The 26,292-nt window shown below is 42.8% G+C and overlaps 1 protein-coding gene across 1 annotated transcript in view; it reads left to right on the top strand.

Moving 5' to 3' along the window:
* The window catches only part of SYNE2 (spectrin repeat containing nuclear envelope protein 2), a 197,669-nt gene that overhangs the window by 105,503 nt on the left and 65,874 nt on the right, over positions 1–26,292 (top strand). Inside the window, exons 63-81 of the mRNA XM_064460954.1 lie at positions 607–804; positions 1,387–1,461; positions 2,829–2,948; positions 3,608–3,715; positions 8,965–9,198; positions 11,055–11,222; positions 12,198–12,329; positions 13,265–13,377; positions 14,008–14,149; positions 15,098–15,229; positions 16,403–16,555; positions 16,808–17,017; positions 18,142–18,243; positions 19,298–19,417; positions 19,611–19,811; positions 21,620–21,793; positions 22,386–22,517; positions 24,463–24,659; positions 25,724–25,856. Of these exons, the coding sequence (XP_064317024.1) occupies positions 607–804; positions 1,387–1,461; positions 2,829–2,948; positions 3,608–3,715; positions 8,965–9,198; positions 11,055–11,222; positions 12,198–12,329; positions 13,265–13,377; positions 14,008–14,149; positions 15,098–15,229; positions 16,403–16,555; positions 16,808–17,017; positions 18,142–18,243; positions 19,298–19,417; positions 19,611–19,811; positions 21,620–21,793; positions 22,386–22,517; positions 24,463–24,659; positions 25,724–25,856 (2,844 nt within the window). The remainder of the gene's footprint in view (positions 1–606; positions 805–1,386; positions 1,462–2,828; positions 2,949–3,607; positions 3,716–8,964; positions 9,199–11,054; positions 11,223–12,197; positions 12,330–13,264; positions 13,378–14,007; positions 14,150–15,097; positions 15,230–16,402; positions 16,556–16,807; positions 17,018–18,141; positions 18,244–19,297; positions 19,418–19,610; positions 19,812–21,619; positions 21,794–22,385; positions 22,518–24,462; positions 24,660–25,723; positions 25,857–26,292) is intronic.

Raw genomic sequence — 26,292 nt, 5'->3', positions numbered from 1 at the left:
TTAAATATTTTCCTTGTAGTTCGTTGGGGACCATTGCTCCCTATATCACATTCAAAGACATGGGATAGTTTTGGCCCTAGCCATGTCACTACAACCCACTGAATGGCTTGTTTCCTTCTTTTAGGCCATCTTCAGCAAAGACCACCCAGACCTGAGCTACCTTTATTGCTTTCTTTGCTGTCATCAAGGCTATCCCAAGTGTTTTGAGTCAGGTTTCTAGAATAGGTAGTTGGAAATAATATCACCTGCTCTGACACACAGAGTAATGTAACCCAGCTGCATTCCCTCTGTTCTGAAGGAAACTCGTATGCCCATGGCTATGCAGGACCTAGTTAGAATTAGTATCCAGCCTTTCACATTTCCCTCCAGACTACTAGCTTCTGCATTACAGACAGCAAGTGCTGACCTGAGCTGAATCTGTTGCTGCTGGTTTTCATGTATCTGGACATCTCCTGCAGTGACAATGGGGAACTGTCCCAAAGCTCTGAAAAAGGAAAAAGGGGAAATAGCCCCAGTCCGAGTAAGATGCATCACTGGTATCGTCTGTTACATTACTGTTTGGTTAAGTAAGAAAAATGCATGCTTACAGATGTTGTTGCTTCTTAGGGAGAAATGGAAGCTGTAAAAGAAGAAATCATAAAGCTGTGCCAAAGAAAGGAAGATATCCTTACCAGGACGAAGAATTCAATCTCTGAGCTTCACCAGTGCTTATTACAGCAAGAAGTACCTGAATCAGGAGACGAACACACAGCCTCTGTATTAGCACAAAGTGACTTGATCGGGGTTGATGCTTCTGGTCAGCAGGTAAGTGGAGCACCACATTGCAATTGCTTACCCAAGAGCCAAAGAGGGAAGGTAAATAACCCTTCTTCTTCCAGGAGGAGTGGCATGTGAGAGAGGAGCACCCCTGCAGCTGTGAATCAATACTACTTCTCCTCCCCATTGTGCTTCCGAATGGCCCCAGAGGACTATGATGCATGTCTAGGAGAAGGCAGGAGAGAGGTGTGCCTCTGGTTGTTTTTTAGCACGAGCAGATCCAATATGAAGTTTGCATCAAGCAGCCAACAGCAAAATGCTCGATGTGTAGTTTTGTTGACAATCAGTTGTTCTGGGATTTTCAGTAAATTGTTTTCATGGAGCAAAATGAAATTTGTCCCAATTGTAGCTCAGATGTTGAAATATTACAGCATGGAGAAAAGTCCCGATTTTCATAGGTGCTTAGTAACTGCAGCTTTCAGATACTTTAATGTAGGGTGGTATGTTCAGTGCTTCTCCAAAAGAGGACCCCAAGTGATAACTTTCTTTCGGTATTCAGGCAGAAGAGAAGAGGCTTTTGCTATTCTTGTCATGGATAATTGGACTGTCTCTTTGTGTGTATTTTTGTAGTTGAAAAAAAGAGGAAAGATGTCTCTTCTACCTTCCTTAGATGAAGAATCAGAAGACTGTTCTTTGAACAGCAAGGTGAGTACAGTATATATCTCATATGTAAAATTTTTGGTACAGGACAAATTATGAAAAATGTGTAAATCCAAAATACTTCAGAAAAAAATTGAAATATCTGTTATCACTCCAGAATACTAAGAAATTGCACTTAAGCCAGCCTACCAATATTACAATACCAATATTACACAGCACCTCATTCTGTGATGTGTCATCCTGCTTTTGGTGGAACTGCTTATACAGTAATACCTCCTTTATGGAAGTGTTAGTGGTAAAATATGGGCCTAAATACCAACGTTTATACGTGAGGGTGGGGCTCAAACACAATTAGGCAGCCTCTGAAGTCCTAAAACTTAAGAGAAACAACAAAAATTATTTGTATGTTTGAGCCAAAGGGAAAAAAGGGCATGATCAGACCATTGGGAATGAAGTTAAGATAGGAGAGGTTTCTGGGAGAATGGGAGAAACTGGGAGACACTGCTTAACAGGTTGCTCTGAATCTGGGATGTCTGAATGCCCAGTTGAACTTCAGAGGACCAAAGCTGGGAATAAAGTGTCATAAAGTTAATAGCTTTTGGAAAAAAGAAAAAAAAATCCATGAAGCTTTCTGCAAGCTTTCCTGTACCCTACAGACTAAAAGACGTGTACCTGAATGAAATCAGGAATGTGCAGAAGTGCTGGTGAGCCTAGCTACCACTAGCTCTACACTACCACTAGCTACCACTTACACAGCAGTTCACAGGCTGCCTAGGCTGGTAGGGACCAGCTACTGTCATCCACATCTCCTGTGAGGGACTGTGGCCTCAATGGAGTTTTCAAGAATCTCCATTTCTCTGAATTCCTCGCTATGGATATTAATTAGCCTTTTTGCTGCATCCTTGCAACAGAAAATGTGGCAAGAGGTGACGAGTATTGGATGGGTTGCTTTAGTCTAGGCAAGGATGAAACTTCATGGCTAGACAGTGTGAAGAAGTCCAGACAGCTTGGATAGCGTGGTGTCTTACTACTCTGGTCCAAGCACTTCAGTGTGAAGGTTTCTGATTCTGCACTTTCATTGGTGCCATTTTCTTTGCAATACAGGACTTTTTAGGGGACAGGACAGGAGAAAGATTGTTTCTTGTTGTTTTGTTTTTTAAACAGTTTGGAAAAAAAATTAGGATGCTATAAGGTCTCTAGAGAAAATGACCAGTGTCATCCAGCTGCCATTCATCTTGTAGCAGAGCTGTAGAGCAAGGGAAGAGGTGGGGTTTGGGAAACACAATAAAGACAGATAAACAAGGAGAAACAGAGCAAAGTGTTACTAAAGGTTTGCAGTAATTTACATTTCCTGAAGGAATATCTGAGCTTCTTGTTCACAAGCTAATGCTGAGCTGTTACTGCTTTCAAAGGGAAGTACAGCCACAGAGAAAGATGCAAGCTTTTGGCCTTCAGAAAGAGATGGTAAAAGGCACAAGGAAGACAGCGTAACCTCCTGGTCTTCTGGTACCTTGTCGGATGGTATCATTCAGGTAATGCACTCAGGTTTATCTCCATAGGGATGGGAACGCATCTTTGTGGAAAAGATCTGCATAAGTCCTAGGTATTGCTGAAGTCTTCAAAGCAAGAGAACTGTAGAAATGCAGGACATGATGGCCTTATTCAGATCCTCCATCTTCCATATCACACTAAATCTTGTCATTTAAAATCTCTTTTCCTGTTCCACATATTGGTTGGACTCAATGACCTTAAGGGTCTGTTCCAACCTAAGTGATTCCATGATTCTATACTAATTTCTTCTAGCCTGACAAAAACCCCAAAGATAGAAATGCACATCTGGTAGCAGCTATCTGTTTCACTAATTCTTCCAAAGGCTGTATAATGTGCAGTCGTTTGAGGGATGATTTGTGAAGAGGTTCTCTTTTGTACATGAGAAGACCAGCATTTAAGACACCAAATCAGCTACAGTTTTGGTGACATTCTGTTCTGTTCATGGAGTCTTGGTAATGTTGTGATAGCTGCAGTTGTTAGTTTCTATATATCAATGTTACAGGCATAAGAGAATTTCTCTCTCTGAATGCTCTTGGGCCAGGACCAGTGTAGGTTGCGTGGCTGCTGACTTTTGAGGCTTCTCTAGCACAACAAGGCATTAATGATACAAATACTTCCACTGTTGCCTCTCTGTTTACAGAATGCTGATGAGGTAATGCAGTCACACAGTAAATGCAGTGAGGAAACATCTATGCAAACTTTGCAGAGCACTGAAGGCCCTGGCACAGGAGATGGCAGTCAGGCTATGGTGAGTTTGAAGGCCTGAAGTAGCCTGAACAATGTGACCTGAGCTTGTTGTATAACCTACCTTGTGGGCAGAGGGCCTGTTTCGTTATGGTTATGCTACTGGAGTTTGTTGCAGTATTTACAATATGGTGGGATACCTACAACCCTTTGTGGGCCTCTTCGTATGGCCACTTTGGCTGATAGTTAATACATTTTGATTTGCTTGTTGAAAATGCAATTTACTAGGGAACAAAATGGAGTATTTTCAGGAATTAAGATGCTGGCATTCATACAGGCATGAATGGATGGGTTCAAGTGATGTAAACATAAATGAACTCTGGGATTTTTTAAGTGGCAGCTAAAGGAGAAATTAAGGAGGTTGACACTCCTACATATTGCTGCTTTGTGGAAGGTATGCACAGGCTAAGGGAGGAGTGGGCAGCAGCCTATAGGCTATATACAAAAGACCATATGGAGGCAGTCATGAATGCTCCAGGAAGGCCAGGAGCAGCAAACTGGTAGCAGAGCAGCCTCAGTTCTTCCTGGGTTTAGAGCATGGAAGAAGACAGAATCCGTCATTTCCTGGGGCAGGAGCAGGCCCCCATGTCACTTTGTTTCCCACTCCCCCAACTCCTCCCATCATGCTTAACATTTAATTTATAGTTAAAAAACCATAGCAAACTATTAAAACCCAGCCAGCATGGCTTCGTGGCTGGTATCACCACCACAGTTTTGGGTTTTTCGATAATGGGATGGTCTACACGGCACCAGGCCTGCTGGTGTCGGATGGGTTTCACCTTTCTCAAAGGTGGAAGAGGGCCTTGGCTCGTTAGCTAGCAGGTCTAATTGACAGAGCTTTAAACTAGACTTGAAGGAGGAGGGGGATGGTATCAGGCTTGTCATAGGCAAGCTGTGGGATGACACACCAAGGTTAGAGGGATAATGTGCTAGAGAGGGTCCTCAGCCTGTTGCTGTGAGATGTGCTGGCTACACTGGTGCACCCTTGAAGTCTTACATAGATGAGCTGGGGGCTCTACATAGATGAGCTGGGGGCTCCTGAGGTAATAGGAGCCAACAGGGAAACAGGGGTGTTCCTCTAAGAAGGAGACACAGCCCAGCTGGAGTGCGTCTACATTAATACATGCAGCATGGGCAACAAACAGGAGGAGTTAGAAGCCACCATGCTGCTAGAAAGCTATGACCTAGTTGCCATTACTGAAATTTGGTGGGACGAATCCCATGACTGGAATGCAGCTATCAATGGCTACAGGCTGTTCAGAAGGGACAGGTGAGGAAGGAGGTGCAGAGGGTTGCCCACAGTCTATTAATTTCCTTATGTAGAGAAGAGCTGCCTCTGAAGAATAGCCATGAGCAGGCTGAAAGCTTATGTGTAAGAATTAGAGACCAAGGCAACAAAGGGAACCTTGTGGTTGGTATCTACTACAGGCTGCCCGATCAAGGAGAGCCCATTGATGAAGACTTCTTACTCCAGCTACAGGAGGCATTGTGTTCGCAGGCTCTCATCCTGCTGGGGGACTTCAGCAACCCCATCATCTGCTGGAAAAGTAGCATGGTGAGCTGTAGGCAATCCAGGAGACTCCTGGAATGCATTGAGGATAACTTCTTAGGCCAGGTAATAGACAGCCCTACCAGAGGGGATGCAGTACTGGACCTGATGGTCACCAATGCAAGTGAGCTAATTGGTGACATCAAGACTGGAGGCAGCCTGGGCTGCAGTGAGCACGCACTGGTGGAATTCACAGTCTTGAGGGGATATGGCTCAAGTGAAGAGTAAACTCAGGACCCTGAATTTTAGGAAAGCAAAATTCCAGCTCTTCAAGGAGTCTAGTTAAGAGGATACCCTGAGAAACTGCCCTTAGGGACAAGGGAGCAGAACAGAACTGGGAGATCTTTAAGCGTGCTTTCCATAGAGTGCAAGAGTTCTTGATCCCCAGCTGTAAGAAATCAGGAAAGGAAGGCAAGAGACCAGCATGGCTGAGTTGAGAGCTGCAGGTGAAACTAAAGGACAAGAAGGAGATGCACAGGCAGTGGAAACAGGGGCAGATATCCTGGGAAGGGTGTAGGGATGGGGTCAAGAAGGCCAAGGCACAGCTGGAGCTGAACTTGGCAAGGGATGCAAAGAATAATAATAAGTGCTTCTACAGGCATGTCAGCCAGAAAAGGAAAGTCAAAGAAAGTGTATCCCCCTTGATGAACATGACTGGCAAACTGGTAACAACAGAGTAGGAGGAGGCTGAGGTACTCAACAACTTTTTTGTCTCAGTCGTCACTGGCAGTCTCTTCCCACACCTCTCAAGTGGACGAACTGCAAGGCAGGGACAGGAGGAGCAAAGTCTCTCCCACTGTAAGAGAAGATCAGGTCTGTGACCATCTGAGGAACCTGAACATACATAAGTCTATGGGACCAGACGTGATGCATCTCAGAGTCCCGAGAGAACTGGCTGGTGTAGTTGCCAAGCCACTCTCCAGGATATTTGAAAAGTCATGGCAGTCGTGAAGTTCCCAGTGACTGGGAAAAGGGAAACATTGCACCCATTTTTAAAAAGGGTAGAAAGAAGGACCCTGGGAGCTACCGACCTGTCAGCCTCACCTCTGGCCTGGGAAGATCGTGGAACAGATCCTCCTAGAAGCTATGCTAAGGCACATGAAGGACAGGGAGGAGATTTGAGACAGCCTGCATGGCTTCATCAAGTCTTGCCTCACCAACCTAGCCTTCTATGATAGAGTGACTGCATCGGTGAACAAGGGAAGAGCTACAGATGTCATCTATCTGGAATTTCACACAGCCTGCCACAATAACCCTTCTCTCTAAATGGAGAGATATGGATTTGCTGGATGGACTGTTCGGTGGATGAGGAATTGGTTGAATGGTGGCATCCAGAGGGTAGTGGTGAATGGCTCAATGTCCAGATGGAGATCAGTGATGAGCTGTGTCCCTCAGGGCTCTGTACTGGGACCAGTACTGTTGAATATCTTCATCAGTGACATAGACAGTGGGGTCAAGTGCACCCTCAGCAAGTCTGCAGATGATGCCAAACTGAGTGGTGTGGTTGAAACACCTGAGGGATGGGGTCCATCCAGAGGGACCTGGACAAGCTCAAGAAGTGGGCCCTTGTGTACCTCATGAGGTTCAACAAGGCCAAGTGCAGGGTCCTGCACCTGGGTCAGGGCAAATCCTGGTATCAATACAGGCTGAGGGATGAAGGGATTGAAAGCAGCCCTGCCGAGAAGGACTTGGGGGTACTGGTGGATGAAAAGATGGATGTGAACCAACAATATGCACTCATGGCCCAGAAAGCAAACCGTATCCTGGGCTTCGTCAAAAGCAGCATGGCCAGCAGGTCAAGGGAGGTGATTTTGCCCCACCACCTTGCTTTGGTGAGACCCCATTCGGAGTACTGTACCCAGCTGTGGGGTCCTCAACACAGGAAAGGCATGGACCTGTTGGAGTGAGTCCAGAGGACGGCCATGAAAATCATCAGAGGGCTGGAACACCTGTGAGGACAGGCTGAGAGCGTTGGGGTTGTTCAGCCTGGACAAGAGAAGGCTCCAGAGAGACCTTATTGTAGCCTTTCAGTGTTTAAAGGGGGCTTATAAGAAAGATGGGGACAGACTTTTTAGTAGGACCTGTTGCAATAAGACATGGGGTAATGGTTTTAAACTAAAGGAGGGTACATTTAGACTAGATATAAGGAAGAAATTTTGTATCATGAGGGTGGTGAAACACAGGCACAGGTTGCCCAGAGAGGTGGTAGATGCCCCATCCCTGGAAACATTCAAGGTCAGGTTGGACGGGGCTCTGAGCAACCTGATCTAGTTGAAGATGTCCCTGCTCACTGCAGGGCAGGTTGCACTTGGTGACCTTTAAAGGTCCCTTCCAACCCAAACTGTTCTATTATCCACTGCATGTCAGTTGAGCCTTGGTAGCTGTCTGTTCCATGCCACCTCCGTGGTCTTGGGCTTGGCACACAAACACATGACATGTGCATGAACATCTGAACAGATGATACTGGTTTATTTTATTCAACTAATTTGACTATCTGAGTTTCTATTTCTGTAGAGGGAGGAGATAAAATTTACTGCAGTAACAATATCTAGCTGGGGAGGGGCAGAGCATGATGTAAACTAAATGCTTATGTACACATACGTGTGTGATGAAAGGGTGTCATGCACAGTATTATATGCATAATGTTTTGTTTTTTAAATGAATTAACTAAACCAAACCGGCTTAGAACTAGAGCTGGAAATTTCGGGTGAAGGTTGAAGTAAACTGGTCCATTTTTATTTCTTTAGTCATGTATACCTCGATAGACATATATAGACTGTTCTGGGATCTGTATACTCAGATTTATTTTCTATGTTTAATGGTACTGTCCCATACTGTCTCAGAGGCAAACAAGAACAATAATGATTAAGACACTGATAGCTGAAACAACGCATTTTTGCTCTCTGATTTTCTGCAAATTCCCATTTTAACATCAAGCTTGTGCACTACCACTGACCATCTCAGTTGCCTGAATGTATGCTCTAGAGCTGTGGGAGTGTACAGGTAGTTTTGTTCTTGTGGTGTTGTACTTGATTTACTTACTAAGTACCAGTACTTGCATGTGTGGAGGTATATACATACCTGTACAGCCTTCCAAGCAACTGCTGATATCTTCAAGCACTTTAGACTTCTCCTTATTACGGAAATGTACAATATTGCTTCTTAAAGGAGAGCAAATAAGAAGAAAGAATTACACAAGAGTGGTTTTTTCTGTGTGACCTAGAGCCTGAACAAAGCATATTTGACTGTTGGAACTGAACATACCTGTAGCTTATAAGCACTGCCCAACAGCTTGCTTTGCAGCTTTAAACTGCTTTGCTTTTACATCTGACTCCTACAGAAAAACATCTCTCCTCAGGGGAGAACTGGTTAATGGTGAGTCATCCCACTTCCTGTGCGCTCAGGTATACCTGTGCAAATGCAAATTGCTGCCTAGAAACCTGTTATACCAGATCCTGAATTGCCTGACTACCGAGTTTCCCTTTCTTTTTCTCTCTTTTCCTTTTTTTTTTTTTGGGGGGGGTATTTTGGGTTTGGGTTTTTTTTGTTTGTTGGGGTTTTTTTTTTAGATCTGGGAACTCAGCGGCAAAGTGGTTTTGGAGCTCTGTGGGTGTGAAAATTAAACATTTCCCACTGGTAAAGGGAGGGGAATGAAAGAAAAAACCAGATAGATAACCGCGTTTCTTTCATGTGCTTTGCTTCAGAGTGACACGCCACCTCCTGTTCCCAACGCCACCCAGGGCTCTCGAGGGAAAGCAGGAGACTCAGAGGAAGCGGTGGATGGCAGTAGGCCTGAGCCAGAAACGATCCTCCAGGTGTGCCAGGCCCAGGTTGCCGAGCTGGAACAATGGCTAGACAAAACTAAATTGTCCCTGAGGTCAGACCCCCAGACTCCCAAAATGCAGCAGATGGTGGAACTGCGGCTTGCTGATTGCCAGGTAAGGCGGAGCAGTCGGTTTGCTGCTGCCATCCACACAAGTCGCCCCTCCCTGGGTTATGTCTCTGCAGAAAACCTACGCTTACTGCTTCTCCTCTCCCCGCTTAATTGGCTTCATGACACTGTGCACAAAACAGGTAACCACTTGGCTTCAGTTTTAGGTGCAGCTTTCCAAGGGCTTAGTTAAAATACCTATTTTTACAGTTGGGATCTTTATGCATCCGGGGGATTTAGGTAGAACTCCAGAGTATTTTAAAAGCTTTGTTTTACTGTGGGTTATTTTCAGAAACAGGGTTCACTATAGTTTGAATCGTCTGTTAAAAGGCAATTTTTCATTGGTCTCAATCATGGTAAATCAGCTAGAAGAAAAGGAATATATTTTTCTTTTGACATTTTAACTTTCTGTTTTTGTCAGAGTCATTTAAAATACTGGTATGAGATAGCTTCCAAGCTGGTAAAATCTTCTGCACTTTTTGCATAAAGCTACCAGCTTAGGTAAAAAAAACAGGGGCTTTCCCCCTCCTCTCTGTGGTCAGTGGTGATCTTTGGACCTACTGCCGTACTTCTAGGGCAGCCTCTTGGCCCAGACGGCAGCGGAAGGAAAGGAGTGGGTGGTACCCATTGGTGAAAACGGGTGGAGGAAAGCAGGGCTGGCACGAGGGGCTGGGGTGGGTGGGAGTCCTGGCGTGAAGCTTTTATCTCTGATGCACAGATTAAAAGCAAATGTGCAGGCATGCCACTTTTGAAGTTCCCTGTGGTGCCAGTCTGGTGTAGCAGTTTGCTTCAAGCACTGAGTCTACCTAAAACAACAAAATTCACTCACCAATAAAGGACCCAATACCAAAATGTCCCTGTTTTAAATTACTAGGAGACATTCCCAGCTGTTTTGTGGTTGTTGTTGAGTGGAGTTGTTTTGATAGGAACTGAGTCCATGCCAAGAAGTGCTTTTGGGTTTAGCCTGTGCTCAGGTGCTGAACTCTGTGGTAATTAGGATCCTGAATGCACCTAAGTAGCTGGCTGTGCCTGGATCCCATTCAGGGTTCATGTCAGCATAGGCTTCAACAGGGCAGTTCCAACCAGTAAAAAGCAGCAGGCTTCAGGCAGCTGTAAGCGCTGCTGAACTCCTGTCAGCCTTTAATAGTTTGGCTCAATGTTAAGACATGAGCTTGGTGGTGGGGGAGGTTTTTCTAAGCTAGTCAAGATCTACACAGAAAAAACATAGCACAAAGCAGAAGCAGTCTCTAGATATGGATGTATGATGTAAAGCAGTTAATTTATTGCAGTTGATTACTTTGCAGTTGAGCCATGGTACCTGTCTCCACACTCACCTTAAAAATATGAGTTTAAAGTCATGCAGAGATGCACTTTGATTCATAGCATCTTGAATTAAAATTGAATTAAAAACCAAATCCCAACAGTTTACAATGGCCTGGCTGGCACATGGTAACGTTACTATGTTTTGGTAATTCAGCATCGTTCCTCCCAAAGGGTGATGTGATCAGTCTGTGCACTGCCTCCTTCTCCACCATTGGGGTGTGTTGTCTTCTTGGTTGAATCCAAATGGAGCCTTTTTGTTTCTGTTCTCCTCTTTTATTACTCCATATCAGAGTTAATATAACTTCCCGCAGAGGCTGTCATTTGAAACAGTTTTAAGACTGTGTATAAAATTTATTTAATTGTTCAGAATAAAAAGAGGCTATATTGGAGAAAATCTAGCTGGTTTGCAGCTATTTGTCTTTTTTCCTGTAAGTTTCTATTCTTTTCAGACAGAGAAAATGTGGGCATTGACTTCAGAATGTTGTCAGGAAAGGAGTGTTGTACTTCTAAGAATGAATAATTGACTGCTGTCCCTTCTAGGTGATGTTATCAGAGATTGAACAAAAGGTCCTTTCTTTATTGGAAAATTGTGGAGATAGTGCAGACTACCAACAAGAGACAGAGGCTCTTTCCTTGAAGCTGAAGGAAGTGAAGTGCAATTTGGAAAAAGTCCAGGTGATGCTTCAAGACAAATACAATGAAGAGCAGGTAAAGCATATGAATGATGTGCAGAGCGAGAGTGAGAGTCATGGTGCTTTAACGTGCTGTAGTTGCAGAACAGTTACAGCTCACCATGGGAAGGAAGGAAGGGAGAAGAGTCAATCAGGAATGTCAGACTTGTTATTATTCTGCTTTAGGGTGCTGCTGTATTTGTAGTTTGCAGCAAGTAGTGCATTTTAAATGAGTCTCTGAACAACATCTTTTCTGCTTTAAGTGCTCAGTGACAGAGGTCAAGATTTTGTGAGTACAGGAAAAGGATAAAAAGTTCTTTTGGTTTGTTTTTTTAAATGCTTTTAAAATGCCTTGATGTTTGTCTGTGACAGTACCGCAGCAGAGGCCTTTAAGCAGTAACTTTCTGTTTGAAGAATGCATAAATGGCAAGGGCGGTGGCTCTGCCAGCTCTCCTGCGCCACAGCTCCCAGCTTCAGGGCTAATTCCCACTCTGTTGTGTAAGGGGCCAGAGAAGCCCACCTGATGTGTTCGTGTAAGAGCAGCCACCATCTCTCCGGTGCTGGAGGAGCACAATCTAAAACGGAGCTTGCGTGTCCAGGAGAGAATTAGCACTGGGAAAGGCTCCTGTTGAAATATCAATGTGAGCACAGACTGATAAAAAATCCACATGTATGAGCAAATTTATAAGCATAAATTGCACATCCATATAATTTATTCAAACAATAAGGATGGAGGGTTAGTATCAATTAATCTGCTAACAGGAAAATCAAAACAAGCCTTGTAACTGTCAGGGAGAGAAATGTGAGTACCTTAGCAGGAGGTTAGAATGGATCAAACTTTCAATAAATGGAACTGGACAGAAATCTCTAGCAACTATGTGTCAGGCACTGTTGATTCCGTGTATGACAAGTCCGAGACAGATCCGCTCTTGCCATTTCCCCAAACTGTACCTGTGGGTTCTGCCCTCTTGTCAAGTCTGGAAGCCTTCCCACAATGTGTCTCTCTTTACAGATTCACAACAGGGAGAGGATCAACCCAGAGCCTCACTCAAAACAGATCCTACACTCAAACGGCTCCAGCACGCCCCAGCTTGCCCTTGCTGAACAGCCGCTCATTTGGCACAACGGTTTCCAGCACCCGCAGGTAATTCTCCTACTGTTCAGGAGCCAGGCTGCTCCACATCCCCTGTGGGTGTGGGGGACAGCTACATTCATCACCTGCTGCAATATTCACAGTGGGATCAAGTCTGTCAAGGGTAGGTTTCAGCCACTCCCCTCCTCCTGGATTAGGGGCATTTCTCAGTGTGGAGAAAGTCCTCACCCCTAAAATACCATGTCCAAAAGGATACAAAGCTGGGCGGTACCCTGACACTTGCCTTGTATTGTAATGATTCAGATGGCACACCCACCCCTCCAATCTCCTATCTTTGAAGCATTGACATATTATGAAATCTGAATCTATATGTTGACGTTGCTTTTGAAGATTAATTTGAAGTTAAAGCTTTGTGAATGCTTTCCCATGGCCTAACTCACAATGACTTCAAGGTGGTTGTTCACAAAATAAAAAGATCCTGTGATGTTCTGCGCTCTACTTCTACTCTACTTCTGTTTTGCTAACTGAAAATTAGCTTTTGCCCTTTTCATGCATTAGAAAAGAGTTAGAGAAAAAGATCCAGCTTGAGCTGCTAAAATCGCTCACTTTTCACTCAACACTCTTTTTAACTAATGGAACTCAACCTTATATTTGAGCAAATCCCCTTTTTCCCTTGCCTTTCTCTCTGTATAAGGATGGCAGTCAACAGCCTTTAAATTTCCATATGTGCATCATTTGTTTCTGACTGATGGTTTTTGCTTTTAAAACTTTAGCTCAGGCAGAAACATATTCCATAAAAGTACACGTTTTCAGAAAACGTTTTGTTTGGTAAACTCATGTTTACACATAAACTGTATTTTATTCTGATAGTTGTATTCTTTGCTAAATGAATTATGTAAAATGTGGTTGGAAAAGCACAATCATCACTTCAGATTAATACAGTGCACACAACTGATTTTACTGTTCCCGCTATTCTCTGTGCACAGGATCTGATAGTAAAAGCATCTGAGCAGAAAAGCCTCATTGACTTCATTGAGTCGTGTGTGGAAAAAGTGCGGCCACAGTTTGAGGACAGCGTGACTCAGAAATTAGAATCAAGGTACAAAATAACAAAATTGATGACAGGATTCAGTAATGTAAAAATGCCTAAACCTACTGAAAACTTGCAGTGGCACCATTGGTTCTGTGCAGGGGTGTGTGCCTTTAGGAGAAAAATTGCAGAAGCTGGGAGATTTCTGCTACCAACAGTCTTAGAGAAATGGAGGCTCATTTATGTGACAGCCTGTTTGATATTGGTCTGACTCCAGTGTTTAGAGTCAGTCTTGATATCAGGCAGGGCTGACTCCTGCCATAAACTAAAGCAGGCCCATGCGGAGGCAAGTTGGGTATCAGTTCACAGCCTTTGCTATACAAATGCATGGAGATACCCAGCCAGATTTTAAGGCAGCATCTTTGAAAAGGGGGCATTGTGATCGTGCACCTTCCAGCATGGAACCAAGAAATGCTACAGGGCTATGCTCCCCATATTGTCCATCCAGAGATGGAGGGTACTAACAGGGCCCTAGGGTGTTTCACAGGAAGGGAAAAGCCCAAAGAAATGTTTCAAAGCTTGGATTAAAGATCATCCATGCACTTGGTTTCACTCTGGTTTTGAGGCAAGAGCAATAGAAACCAATTTTGCTTATTTTGCTTCAGTATTTGCCATTCTAATAACATTTTCTCAATACAGCAATGGAGAATCTGATCCAAAGAGCAAGCAGGCAGATCCCACCTTAGCTCCAAAGGACCAAACGGGTAATAAATGGCAATATTTGCAACAAGAGCTGTCATCAAAGATGAAATCTCCTCTCTGCCAGCTTGTGGAACCTCAGGTCTGTTAAAGTTCAGTAAAACACACTTTCTGCAGGCAGTTGGTGTGGTAAAGATAGCAATTAGGGTATCTTCCTGCATCGTCGTATCGTGTGTCTTCATCAGATAACTGAAATCTGTGCAAGTGATCTCCAGAGGAAATTGTTACTTCATACTGTTTTTATGATTGTCTTTTAATTTTACTTTGAGGTAAATGATGTCTCTGAAGTAGTGATTGCTAAGCATAGTGTGGGAGCACATAGGTGAATCCTTGTAGTTAAAGTTCAGACCAGATGTTATCTGCATAATTCTTTCAAGAGAACTGAGTTAGCCAGCAAGCTCCCAGGTAGTTTTCGTGGATGTGGGTTAAGTCTTGGTTCTTGCAAGTGAGAACATTTTTGTCAAAGCAAACCTCTGGCTTAAATTTTGTTCTGCGTTCACCATTGTGTTCTCTCTGTCACATATCAAAAGCAGAGTTTGGACTGCAACAAGAGCACGCTGTGTATTTATTCTGAACAGACGGCAGAATTTTACTGCTTGGACAAAACTATAATTTCTGTTGTTAACAGTTTTGTTCACGTTAAATGAGTATCACTAGATTCCCTGTTATCTGAAATTGCTGCATTACATGGAAGAATATCAATCATGTAAAAGGATGAATGTCAGCTCTTTTTCAGGCAAGACTTACATGGCAGTGGGCAGCAGGGCTGCCTTAATGCAAACTACAACCTGTAGTCCTTAAAGCTGGGAATCGGAGGCTCCTTCTTCAGGCAATCTGCTATCAGGGCATAGCCTACCCAACTAATATTTGCCAGTTAAAAGCAAACCTTCCTATCCATCCAGGTGTTTTTTATTAATGCCTTGAAACTTTCATTTTAATGCTTTTTGAGAGGAGTGTTGTCTAGTTGCCCATAGCCCTGCCTTCATTTGAGCTGCTCACCTAATTGCAATATTCTTTTTCCAAATGTTAGATTACAACAAAGATGAACATTCTGCCCCGAGGCACATTTGCTAGTGCAGGAACCCCAACTGTGGAAGAACTGAAAACTTACACTGTCCAGCTGGGAGACCTCAGCCAAGAAGCAAATGTGGTGCATGCACAGGTAAAAATGGCATGTCCTAGCACTGCAAAAAATACTAGGGATTCTAGACACAAGATGCTCTTTGGGCACTGGGAAACGTAGCCAATAATCATATTATTGCACATAGTGTTGACTGTAGTGTAGCTTTTGCATCAGGTATAGGCTATAATGTAGAAATCAGCTTAGGATTTTGGGAGGAAACATTTCAAGTTTCAGCTATGATACTTCTGCTATCTGCATCCAGAGATTTGCTAATGTGGGTGAAACGTCTCAAACTGTTAAAAGGAAGGAGCCTGGAATGATTTCAGTAAATCTGCAGGATTGGAGCTGACAAGATGAATTGCGTTGTGCCCATTTGTCGTGGTTTAGCCCCACTTAGCAACTGAGCCCCACGCAGCTGCTAGCTCACTTCCCCCACCCCAGTGGGACCAGGGAGAGCATCAGAAGAGCAAAAGTAAGAAAACCTGTGGGTTGAGATAAGAACAGTTCAATAATTAAAATAAAACAATAATAATAATAGTAGTAATAACAGTAATGTAATGAAAAGGAAAATACTGGGGTGGAGGGAACAAACAAATACGCACAAATGATGCAACTGCTCACCACCCGCCGACCAACACCGCCAGCACCCGAGCCGTGATCGCTGCTTCCCCCAGCCAACTCCCCCAGCTAACACACTGGGCAGGCCGTCGTATGGTATGGAATATTTCTTTGGCCAGTTTGGATCAGCTGTCTTGGATGTGCCCCCTCCCGGCTTCTTGTGCACCTCGAAGAGCATGGGAAGCTGGAAAGGTCCCTGACTAGTATAAGCACTACCCACCAATACTTAGCACCTACTTGGTAAACTACTTAGCAGCAGCTAAAACATTAGCGTGTTATCAACATTATTCTCATACTAAATCCAAAATACCAGCTACAGTGAGGAAAACTGACTCTTTCCCAGCCAAAGCCATAGCACCGTTCCTGAGATTAGAGACCTGTAAGACCACAGCCACTCCCAATACATAGTCATTGTCTCCGCTTTGGCCTTGACAGCTCTGCGTATTCCATACATTCAACTGTCAGAGTCTGTCCCTCAGTATTTCATTAATTCTGTCTTATTAGCTGACTGAACCTATAACCTTATAGGAGTGAATAAATCTTAGCCATTCCTTGGGTGAAAGTACTGAAAACTTCTGACTTGCCTTTACCCAGGATAATGTGGCAGAGGAAGTTTCTTCCAATCTGGACAGAAAATTGTTTGAGCTGCTTCTGGCAATCAGCCGATGTTTGAATAACATGGAGGAGATGTTAAACACCTCAGTCCTCTCCACTGAAGAGGCCGCCGTGCAGCAGGCTCTTTATGAGGTAACTGTCCCAAAGCATCCAGCGAAGGAGAAACCCCAGTGGATTTCTGTTATAATATATATGGCCTGGTATTTCCTCTCTGTTTTGCTGGCATTATTCAGGAATAACACCACCAAACTATTTGGTGTTGCCCAGATTTGGGCCTATGGCTTTTAACAACAATTATCAACTTGAGCCCTGCTGCCTTTCACAGGCAAGAGTCCTTGGACAGAGACCATTTTCACTCACGTTATCTTTCTTCCAACCCTTTAGACTCTTTCTGTTGAGCTGCAAAAACTTCACGCTGATCTGAGTGATAAAAAAAATGATCTTCTAAAGTCTATTAGCTGCGCTGGTGGGAGCACAGATGTGTTCTGCGAGTGCTTTAACAACTTGCAGGCGAGGCTGGAACAAACTCAAGCTGCCACTGCTTCAAGGAGCAACTCAATGAAAGCTGGGCTGGATCATAATAGCAATTATCAGGTACTCTGCTGCCAAATGCACATCTTGTTTCACAGCATCTGTTAGTCTTGTCAGTGTTAATGCATTTGGGTTACAGATGAGCCACCTATAATGGGCTTTTTTTTTAAACTCCTCTTGGCCTCTCAAGAAGCAAATTAATTCTGGTGTTTACAGTGCCATTTGCAATGCTGACTACCTTAGGGGCCTTGATCACAGTAGATTTGCATGCAGAAAGGATGGAAGAAACCTGGGATCCCATGCAGGCTGAGCTACAGGCTAAAGCAAGCTCCTGCGTGTAGGGATTAGGCCAAGGAGGGTTTCATATATTCATTCTGCTGCTGTGTGGATTCAGTAGGGGCACAAGGGGAAGCTTTTTCCCTTTTGGTGCCACATCTGGCACTGGGCTACTTTTAGTTACGTATTGGAGGTTGATATGACCTTTTTGTATTTAGTGTACCTTTAGATTTTGTGCTACAGTAGCAGAAGTCACAGTTTTGTAAATCTGAAATTTTTTGTTCTTTTTCAGAAAAGCAGATAGTGGGAAACTTTACTGTAGATTCTCGTGATGGGCTAAATCTACTAGCTATTGCTGGAAAACATTCAGATCGGGTATTTAGGCTGAAGTAGGGGAAGAAAAGCCTGGTCTTTGAAACACAGTTTCCAATGTCCAGCAAAACTCCAGCGTGCTCTTCATCTGCAAGTCAGCCTAGCTCTTTACTGCTGAATAATAAAACAGTTCCTTTGAAGAACACTGGGATATTGTCTCCAAACAGTAGCAGGACTAGTCTTGCAATGTTTACTTATGCAGAATCCATGGAGCTCCATCCGTTGCCAGTAATGGGCTCATTTTCTCATTTTCAGAAGAGAAGAATGTGTTTCTCTGCAAGTTTCACAGGTTTTTATGGTCATAGAGGATCATTGTGAGAGAGTAATCTGCTTTCTTACACTACACAGACTACAGAATTTCCCTCTCTAAATTACTGCTTTAAGCCCATAATGCTCATGGCGTATTTTGTTTTTTTTTTTAAAGAGGTAAAAAGTGCTTTTGCTGTAAGAGGTAACCGTTTTGTTTGCTGTGCAATTTTGTCTGGTCATTACTATATTCCTGATATGTGATATACCTCTGATGTTTGTTTCTTTTGCAGAATGAAACCAGGCTGCTCTATGATCAGTTAACTGAGAAGAAAGCTTCTTTGCAACAATGCTTGAATGCAATACGTGGACATAATGTTTCTGAACAGCTTCAGGTAATTCATTTAAAGGAAATGACAGGAAAAGCTCACAGAATTAGCTATTATTTCCAGTTTTCTGCAATCTGTTAAGTTTCATATTTTCTAAAGTTTGAGTCTCGCTTATGTTTTAAGCATGGGGGAAGGAGAGAGTTCAGTATTCGCCACCTTTTGTTTTTTTTTTCATTCCAGTCCTTTTAGTAGTTGGAGTGGAGAAACCAGTCTCTCCACAACCTCTCAGAGGAAATACACCCCACAATACCACAGGGAAGAAAAATAGCAACACAAAAAGTGCATCACTTCACACGTTATGCCTTTATATACACAAAACTAGCTTTTCTTTGTGGGAATAGGACTCCAGGATTTTTACCTACTACTTCAGCATTTATGAGCGCTTTTGTCATATGGCATTTGACCAGTTAAGCTATTTTCTTCAGCCTTCATAAGGATTAGCAGAGAATTAAAAATGAACAAACTGCATATCCTCCCCAGAATGGTCATTGACCATCTATCTACTTGCTGGTGAAGAAAAGAGGGTGTCCCAAAAGTTTTTTATTACAGGCTCATGACCTTGCTTACAGGCATATTTTCTGCCAGGCTGAAAGCTATGTTCAGAGCTGCTGAATCCCCTAGCAGAGACTGCTGCCTATATTCTGTCAAGTAACCACTCTTGGAAAAGGAATGCCAGAAGTACACAGCTTTCCTTCCTTCAGAGACAACCTGTCTCAACCCATCCCTGAGTCTTCCTACTTCATAAGAAAAAATGGTATTTTCTGAGTCCATGATTAATGGCTGCTCTTGAATTAGTAAACTGAAATGCATTTTGAATATTGGACTGAGACATAAGACCTGAATTCCCTTCCTGGCTGTGCTGTGTGAACCCAGTGAGCTGTGTCATGAACAGTCTTGTCTGTTTAGTTTATAAGCTCATTGGATCCTGGGGCCACATCGTGGACTTATACAGTATTAGCACAGCAGAGATCCAGCCCCTGGATCTGCTGCACGACTAGTGATAATAGAAAGTTTAATGGAACAGAACTCTTCCTAATAGCTTATTTTGTCCTTAATTCAGAAAACGGATGCCTGTGCTTTGGAGCTGCAAAACTTTGAAAACCAAGTAGCAAAACTGAGAGGCTATGGGGAAAGATTTCAGTTACCTACCACCTTAATCCAGGAAGCTTATAAATTAGAGGTAAGAGCACAGTACAGTTTCCACTTACTCAGCAAAGTTCGAGTCTCCTAAGCAAGGTATTTTTAGCATTCTTTATTAGAATAAAGATTATTCTCAATAAAAATAGGTAATTTTGCATTCTGGGAATGTGTGTGTGTGTTTGTGGGATTCGTTTCTGTCCTTCATGAATCATTAAACTGTGTTTACATTGCAGGATGTTTTGGATGACATGTGGGGGATTCTGAAAGCAAAGTATGTTGAACTGAACTCTCCTTCCATCAGTGAGAGCCAGTATGAGAACTTACTTCATGGATTTGCAGAGCTGGTAGCTATTGGACAAGAGAAGATTGCACAAGATCCAAAGCAGCTAACAAAAAGCAGAGCAGCTCTGCAGTCTCACCTGGAAAATCACAAGGTATAAGATGCTTATCACAGCACTGCTCAGATGGGCATAGCAGGAGCACTACTTTGAGACTGGTTTCTCTCCAGTGTTTTGGAGAAGAATAACTAGCTCATAGCATAGGGGAGGGACTGGAGTACGTACAGAAATCAAAGCAAAGTTTTTCAGTAAACCAACATAGGACCCACTAAAATATGAAAGAGAAGTTGTTATTACAGCTGCAGTTTTGGGTATAAATTAAGGTCAGGATTTCAGATTTCTCAATCTAATACCACTTTGGCTTACCTCAGAACTTATTGATACATGAGGAAAACACAAGTCCTTCTAATTACTGGTAATAGATCAGTAGTGATGTTCCTGAAGCCGCTGTCGAGCAACAGCGGGTTGAGCCTTTACTTTCAAAATTCTGTGCTGCCATGATCTGATGGAGGAAACTTACCCATAACAGCTTCTCTTCCAAAGGAAGGATAGTTTAGATCCTCCCCTTGGCAGCCCAGTGTCCTCTGTACCCAGCTGCTACATGCTTGATGGGAGATGGCTGAGAATGCACGTGCATCCTCACTGTCCTACCACTTGGCAAGAAGCCCTGGCCAACATTAGTTACCCAGAGATGTCTCTGTCATGTCAGTGCCTTGATTTAACTGCTCCACACAGCTCAAACTCCCTTAAGAACTGCTTCAGGGTGCCAAGCACTGCAAACCACTATTCTAGAGTCATAGGAATTGTGTTTGTCACTCACAAATTCCTATAGCAAAGCAAAACATTAGGAATTTATTTACAAAGGAAAACAAATAATATATCTGCAGTCCAAATATACATACAGTGATTTACAAAAGAAAAAGAAAACTGCTGTTTTCCCTGCCCTGGTTATCAAAGACTTATCGGGATGCTCACACAGCCTATGCCTGGGGTGTGGTCCTTACGTGAAATTCTGGTACTAGTTATTAGTTCTTAGTGAAGAAGACCTTGAATGAGGAGTATGATCTTAAACCTTCAAAGCTTTTTTTGTGGGGGAAAGTGTTCTGTTGAGATTCAGACCTTTTTCGAAGAGCTCAGCTGAGCCGTAACTAAATCAAACTGTTACCCAGTTATCCCAAAGGATTATTGTGCCCTACTTGCTGCTTAGGCCTTAGAACTGCCAGTAGCCTTGGTGCTTGGAGTCACCTCTCATCCAGGTGAAACAAACTGGATAATGGCTATCTGGTGATAACTACCTCACACTAAACAATGAATTTATTTATAGTTGAACTATTCCATCATCTTCCTACAACATCTTTGTATTTCATATGAAATGAAGGTATAAATGTAGATCTTTTTCTTTAGAAATTATAAATGAAAATAGTGTATACAATGCATCTTTGGGGGGGGGTGTGGGGGAGGGGGGTATAGACTGGACATTAGGAAGCATTTCTTTACCAAGAGGGTGGTCAAACACTGGACCAGGCTTTCTAGAGAAGTGGTCGATGCCCCAAGCCTATCATTGTTTAAGAGGCATTTGGACAATGCCCTTAATAATATGCTTTAACTTCTGGTCAGCCCTGAAGTGGTCAGGCACTTGGTCTACATGATCGTCGTAAGTCCCTCCCAACTGAGAATATTCTATTCTGTTCTGTTCATTTTATCACTGGTTCTTGACTAACTCTAAAATGGTTAGTAACTGCCCATCTTGGGGCAATGCAGAATTTGATTAGAAGGCTCGTGACTCCAGCTATGAGACACCCTGAAACTGGCTGAAACTGAAAGTGAGTCTTCTCTGTCTTCTTCATCCTCCTGCTGTGGGTGTTACCTCTCCTAAAGAGCAAGCTTTAACTTATATTTTTCAGGAATTTTTCCACAACCTCATGACCCACATGGCTTTCATGCAAGCATTTTCCAAGAAAGTGACTCCTTCCATCTTACAAAAGAGAGAGGAATTCTGGAGAGAGCTGGTGAATGAAGTGAAGCTGCTGGAGCAGAAGGCCTGCCAGTATGGTATACACTTAGAGAGCCTGTCAAAGGTAATGAGTTAAAAGAAACCCAGAGTAAAAGCTGGTGGGAGGAAGGAAAAGAGTTGAATCTAGGGGGGAACCCTTTCAGCACTAGTGACTCTGGCTAGTAGTTGTCCTTTCCTGTCTCCATTGGACAGCAACAGCCTATTACTTGTTCTCTGTGTGTCAGCAAACTGTTTTTTTTTCTTGAAAACCTTTGAAAGTGGACATTTCAACCTATTACTCTGACGTGGGTTGGACTTTATGACTTATTGCAGTAATTTTTGAGTGCTTGGACTGACAGGAGAGCCATTTAAGGCACAAAAATACCAGCACCACTTTAAAATAAAACCTAAAAATTGATCTTAAAACACCCCTAGGGAATAAAAATTTAAATATGCTACTTTAAAATAAGAGACCTTGAAGATATTAGAGAATTAATTAATTCATCTATGGTGAAATCATGTCTCACTTTAATATTTCCATATTATTCACTTATTTTCATGTTTTGTTTCATTAAAGTAAGAGCTGCTGGTGCTATAATAAGCATTAAGACCTCGGTCTGGTGTAGCAAAAATGCAGATAGATGTATGCTATGTTAATGATGCAGTGTATTTTTTAGGAATGGATGGAATTTGATGATGAATGCCTAGTTTTCAATAAGGAGTTAGAGGCACTTGCCTCTACACTGCCTTCTGTGAATTTGGTTGAAGAAACAGAAGAAAGATTAATGGAAAGGATTGCACTTCTACAGGTATTTATGCATCTGTCTCTCTGGCTGATTTTCTTTGTGGATCCATAGAGCTTCATGTCCTTGTCTCTGTGTGGATGCAAGCTGAAAACTTACTTTTAAAATTATCAGGAGATCAGGCTGCTAATTTCAGCCAGGGACTAGAAGTTCATTTATGTGGGAGTAATGACAATAGCTACTTTAGAATTTGGTCTTCAGATGCAAATATTTGGGAGAAGATGGTATGCAGGCTGCATGGATTCCAAGGGCATCAGGGAGCCTTGGAGTGAACACAGAGCCCCTTCTCTGTGATTCAGGAATGATTTTCATGCCATGAGGTAAAACCTATGGAAGAGGTGAATCAACCCAGTGCCTTCAAATATCTAAATGCCTGGTTACAATAGAAGGTCTACAGGTTTACCAGCTCCTTTGAAAATCCTAAGAATTCAAAATAAGATGTCCTGCTTTCTATCATACCAAATTAAATAGCATTCCTTTTGTACAGAATGGCAAATAGGCTCCTGGTTTGTTCGCAGCAGCATCTGTGATGGCAGTGCTACACCTTTATTTAGAACCTCAAATCCTGTTGGAAACATTTTATCTATGTTTTAAACACATTTGAATATAAGGATATGAAAGCAGCTTTATGGTTGTTTTATAAAATGAAGAAATAGCGTTCAATTAACTTAGTGATGTTTCTTCAGAGAGTGCTCTGCATTCCTCACAGGTTTGACCTTTCTCAGTCTTCAAAGGACCCACTCTCTTAGAAATTTTTGAATTAAGGATTCTTTGGGTCTATATTGAGTCCAGTTTGATATTTAGATTCAAGGACTATTCAGGTAAAAAGGACTACTCTGATTTAATCTATTTGACTGCATGAAAGAGATCATTGGACATTCCCAGAAAATTCTGAGCTACAGTAAAGCTTTTGAAATAAATCAACAGGAGATATTTACAATCACAGTAGCCCTCTGGTGATCTGATGCCTGTTGCACTGAGACAGGAGTCATGGAATATTTGTATAGCCATTGATTGTGAAGTTGCCTGGATCACGTCGGTTTTCTTAAGTTCTTAACTAGCTTTTTTCTCTTAAGTCTCTATTTGCCTTTGAAAACATCAGAAACAAAGTAGTAAGGGTTTAGAAGATGCTTTTGGGGGGAGTCCCAGCATTGGAGCTTCACAGTTCCAGGGACAGAGCAGAATAAAATTCTCTGGGGCTTAATTCCTGTGAGAGAAATATCCCTATTAATAATATTGTACAAGCCCTTTATGCCTGGAGAGAAGTGAGATACTTGCACATCACGCCGTTGCTATTTTCTGCCTTCTCCCTAGGACTGATTTATTTCCTGGATATTTTTTTCTTCTTTTTCCCATTTCTTATTTTGACCTTCCAGTGGAGTATAGAATGGTAAAATGGTGCTTTGTTTTTGTTCAGCTGTCTTATCAAACCAGACCACTCCTATGTCTTTTACTTAATGTCTTCAGTGTTCACTCTACATTCCTCCCTGCATGATTATTCATTAGTTATCCCAACAGCTTCCTTCAAAACACTGTTAATACTTTTTTTCAAATAGGATAGAGCCAGAAGGCCCTCTAAGAACAGGGGGGCAATAACTTTCTGCTGGGGACAGCCATATGTTTGGACAATGCAGCCAGACCTGACAGAGAGTGTTTGTCCATTGTTTGAGATTTACATGTGTCAAAAAAGCCCATCAAATCATAACACAGTCATTCTGATAATATATGAAATAAAATACTGAGATCTGTCTTGATCTATCCAGAGGAAACAAACAAAAGATCTGTCTCCCTTTTGCATGTCATGAAGTACAGATTCCTTCTGTTTGAAAAATAAAATACATGACAGAGGAAATGTGAGATTAAGAAGTTAGAACAAATGATGTGTGTTTTGCTAGCTGTGTTTTCAGTTTTTAAAATATTATTATTTTGCAAACTTGCCATATTCTGATAGCAAATCAAAAGCAGTGTTGATGAAAAACACGCCAGGCTGTACCAGATGGTGAAAGAAGGGAAGAAATTGCTGACTGCTGTGAGCTGTCCAGAAATAAGAAGCCAGATTGGGAAGCTGGAAGAGCAGTGGTTGTCTTTAACCAAAAAAGTTGGCCATGAATTACACCGACTTCAGACGTTACTCAAACTCTTGGTCAGGTGGGTATAACTCAGAAAGCAGTTAGAGATATCAGCTAGAAATTAGTTTCTGACCTTCTATAGATATGTTTGCTGAAATATGACAGTGAATTAATTAATAACATAGCTTCCTTAACTTAAAAATGAGAAAAAGGAAAAGCAACGGTGATCAGAAATCTGACACTTTATTACATAGCTGATCTTCTGTCACTGTGTAGACAAGTGCTTCACTTCCTGCTTACTTTTGTAGGAAAAATATTTTGATTGCTGCCATTGCAAAGTCAGTGCATCTAGGTGAGAGTTAGCTGCACCATGCTGAAGTTTGTACGTTGGAAGTGTTAAGAGAAGCTCTGATCATGCTGCCCTAAGCGTTTTGGCCTGCTATGAGTGCAAGCTAGCCGTAATGTGTCTGTCTGCACACATACGCTACCCACCTTACAAACATTCAAGACCTGGCTGAAATGCTGCCTCAACTCGTGTTTTGAATTTCTACAAAGGGGAAGGACCCAAGCATGCTCAGTTCTTTCACATGGCCTAAGCCAACTGTCAATACAGTCCTGGCAGTCAGGTGGAGGCAGTTTGGGGCTTTACAGCTCAGCCCATCAGCTGATGTGCCAAGCTCAGCTCTCTGAGCGCCTGGTCTGCGTGCTCTGATCTCGCGCTGGCTGGATCCATAGTTTGGACAAAGCCTGCCAGTGTGTGTTTGGTTTTTACCCCCGCTGTGTATTCTGCACTATATCTTGCAGTATGCACAACCTCCTCTGGTGGTTTTGACCTCCAGTAAAGCTTTTTTCACCCATGTGAGCTTGTCTTGGCAACTGTTGGGTGGATACAGAAAGAGAATGTTTTCAGGGAGAGCAGACCAGCTGAAAAGAGCTGATAGGAAGAGTCTCATGTGTACCAGTGGAACTGCTGTGTTGCACATCAATCCATGCTGTCGCCATGCTTCTGCGGGGTTATGTAGCAGGATAGGTGCCAGAATAGCACATGCCTACTCACAGAGAGGAAGACAACTTGGGGGGTGAGAAACATACCCTAGACTCAGCTGGGAGATATATGTTTGTGTGTTTTGCTTTTCCTTGTAGCTACAACAGAGACTCGGAGGAATTAATGAAGTGGCTGGATTCTGCTCACCAGAGAATGAATTTTTGGAAGGAGCAGTCTCTCAATGCGTCACAAGATCTTCCCACCATAAGGGATAACATCAACAGCTTGTTTGTAAGTCAGTTCTCCTGCCAGGTTTAGATAAGACATCATGATTTCCAGTGAAAATGACCCTTTTTTTAGTGGTTTTTGTATTTGTCGTGACCCAGAAGCCAGCCAGAATATATCACTGATTGGCTTTGTGCCCCAAAGCCAACCCATTGTCTGTGTGGGGAGCCATGAGGATGGGAGGCCATCAAAGACCTTCCTTCAGATTGTGAGGGCAGACAGAATGCATAAATTGGAATGGAATCCTCTCATAATGTGCTCCCAACTGCAACACATCACAGCCCAGCCAGGATCTCTTATGCATCTAAGGTGTAATAGCATGGTTTCTGTCTTGCTCCTGAATCCAGATACCAGATACAGCAGCTCAGCCAAGCTGACGGGCCACTTACCCACTGAATCTGGAGCATGGGCTCAGGGAGCAGGGGTGAAGACAGCAGGGCTG

Source organism: Phalacrocorax carbo, chromosome 9, assembly GCF_963921805.1.
Source record: "Phalacrocorax carbo chromosome 9, bPhaCar2.1, whole genome shotgun sequence".
NCBI classification, from domain to species: domain Eukaryota; kingdom Metazoa; phylum Chordata; class Aves; order Suliformes; family Phalacrocoracidae; genus Phalacrocorax; species Phalacrocorax carbo.
The sequence above is the reverse complement of the archived record's forward strand: the minus strand, read 5'-3'. Positions and strand labels throughout refer to the sequence as shown.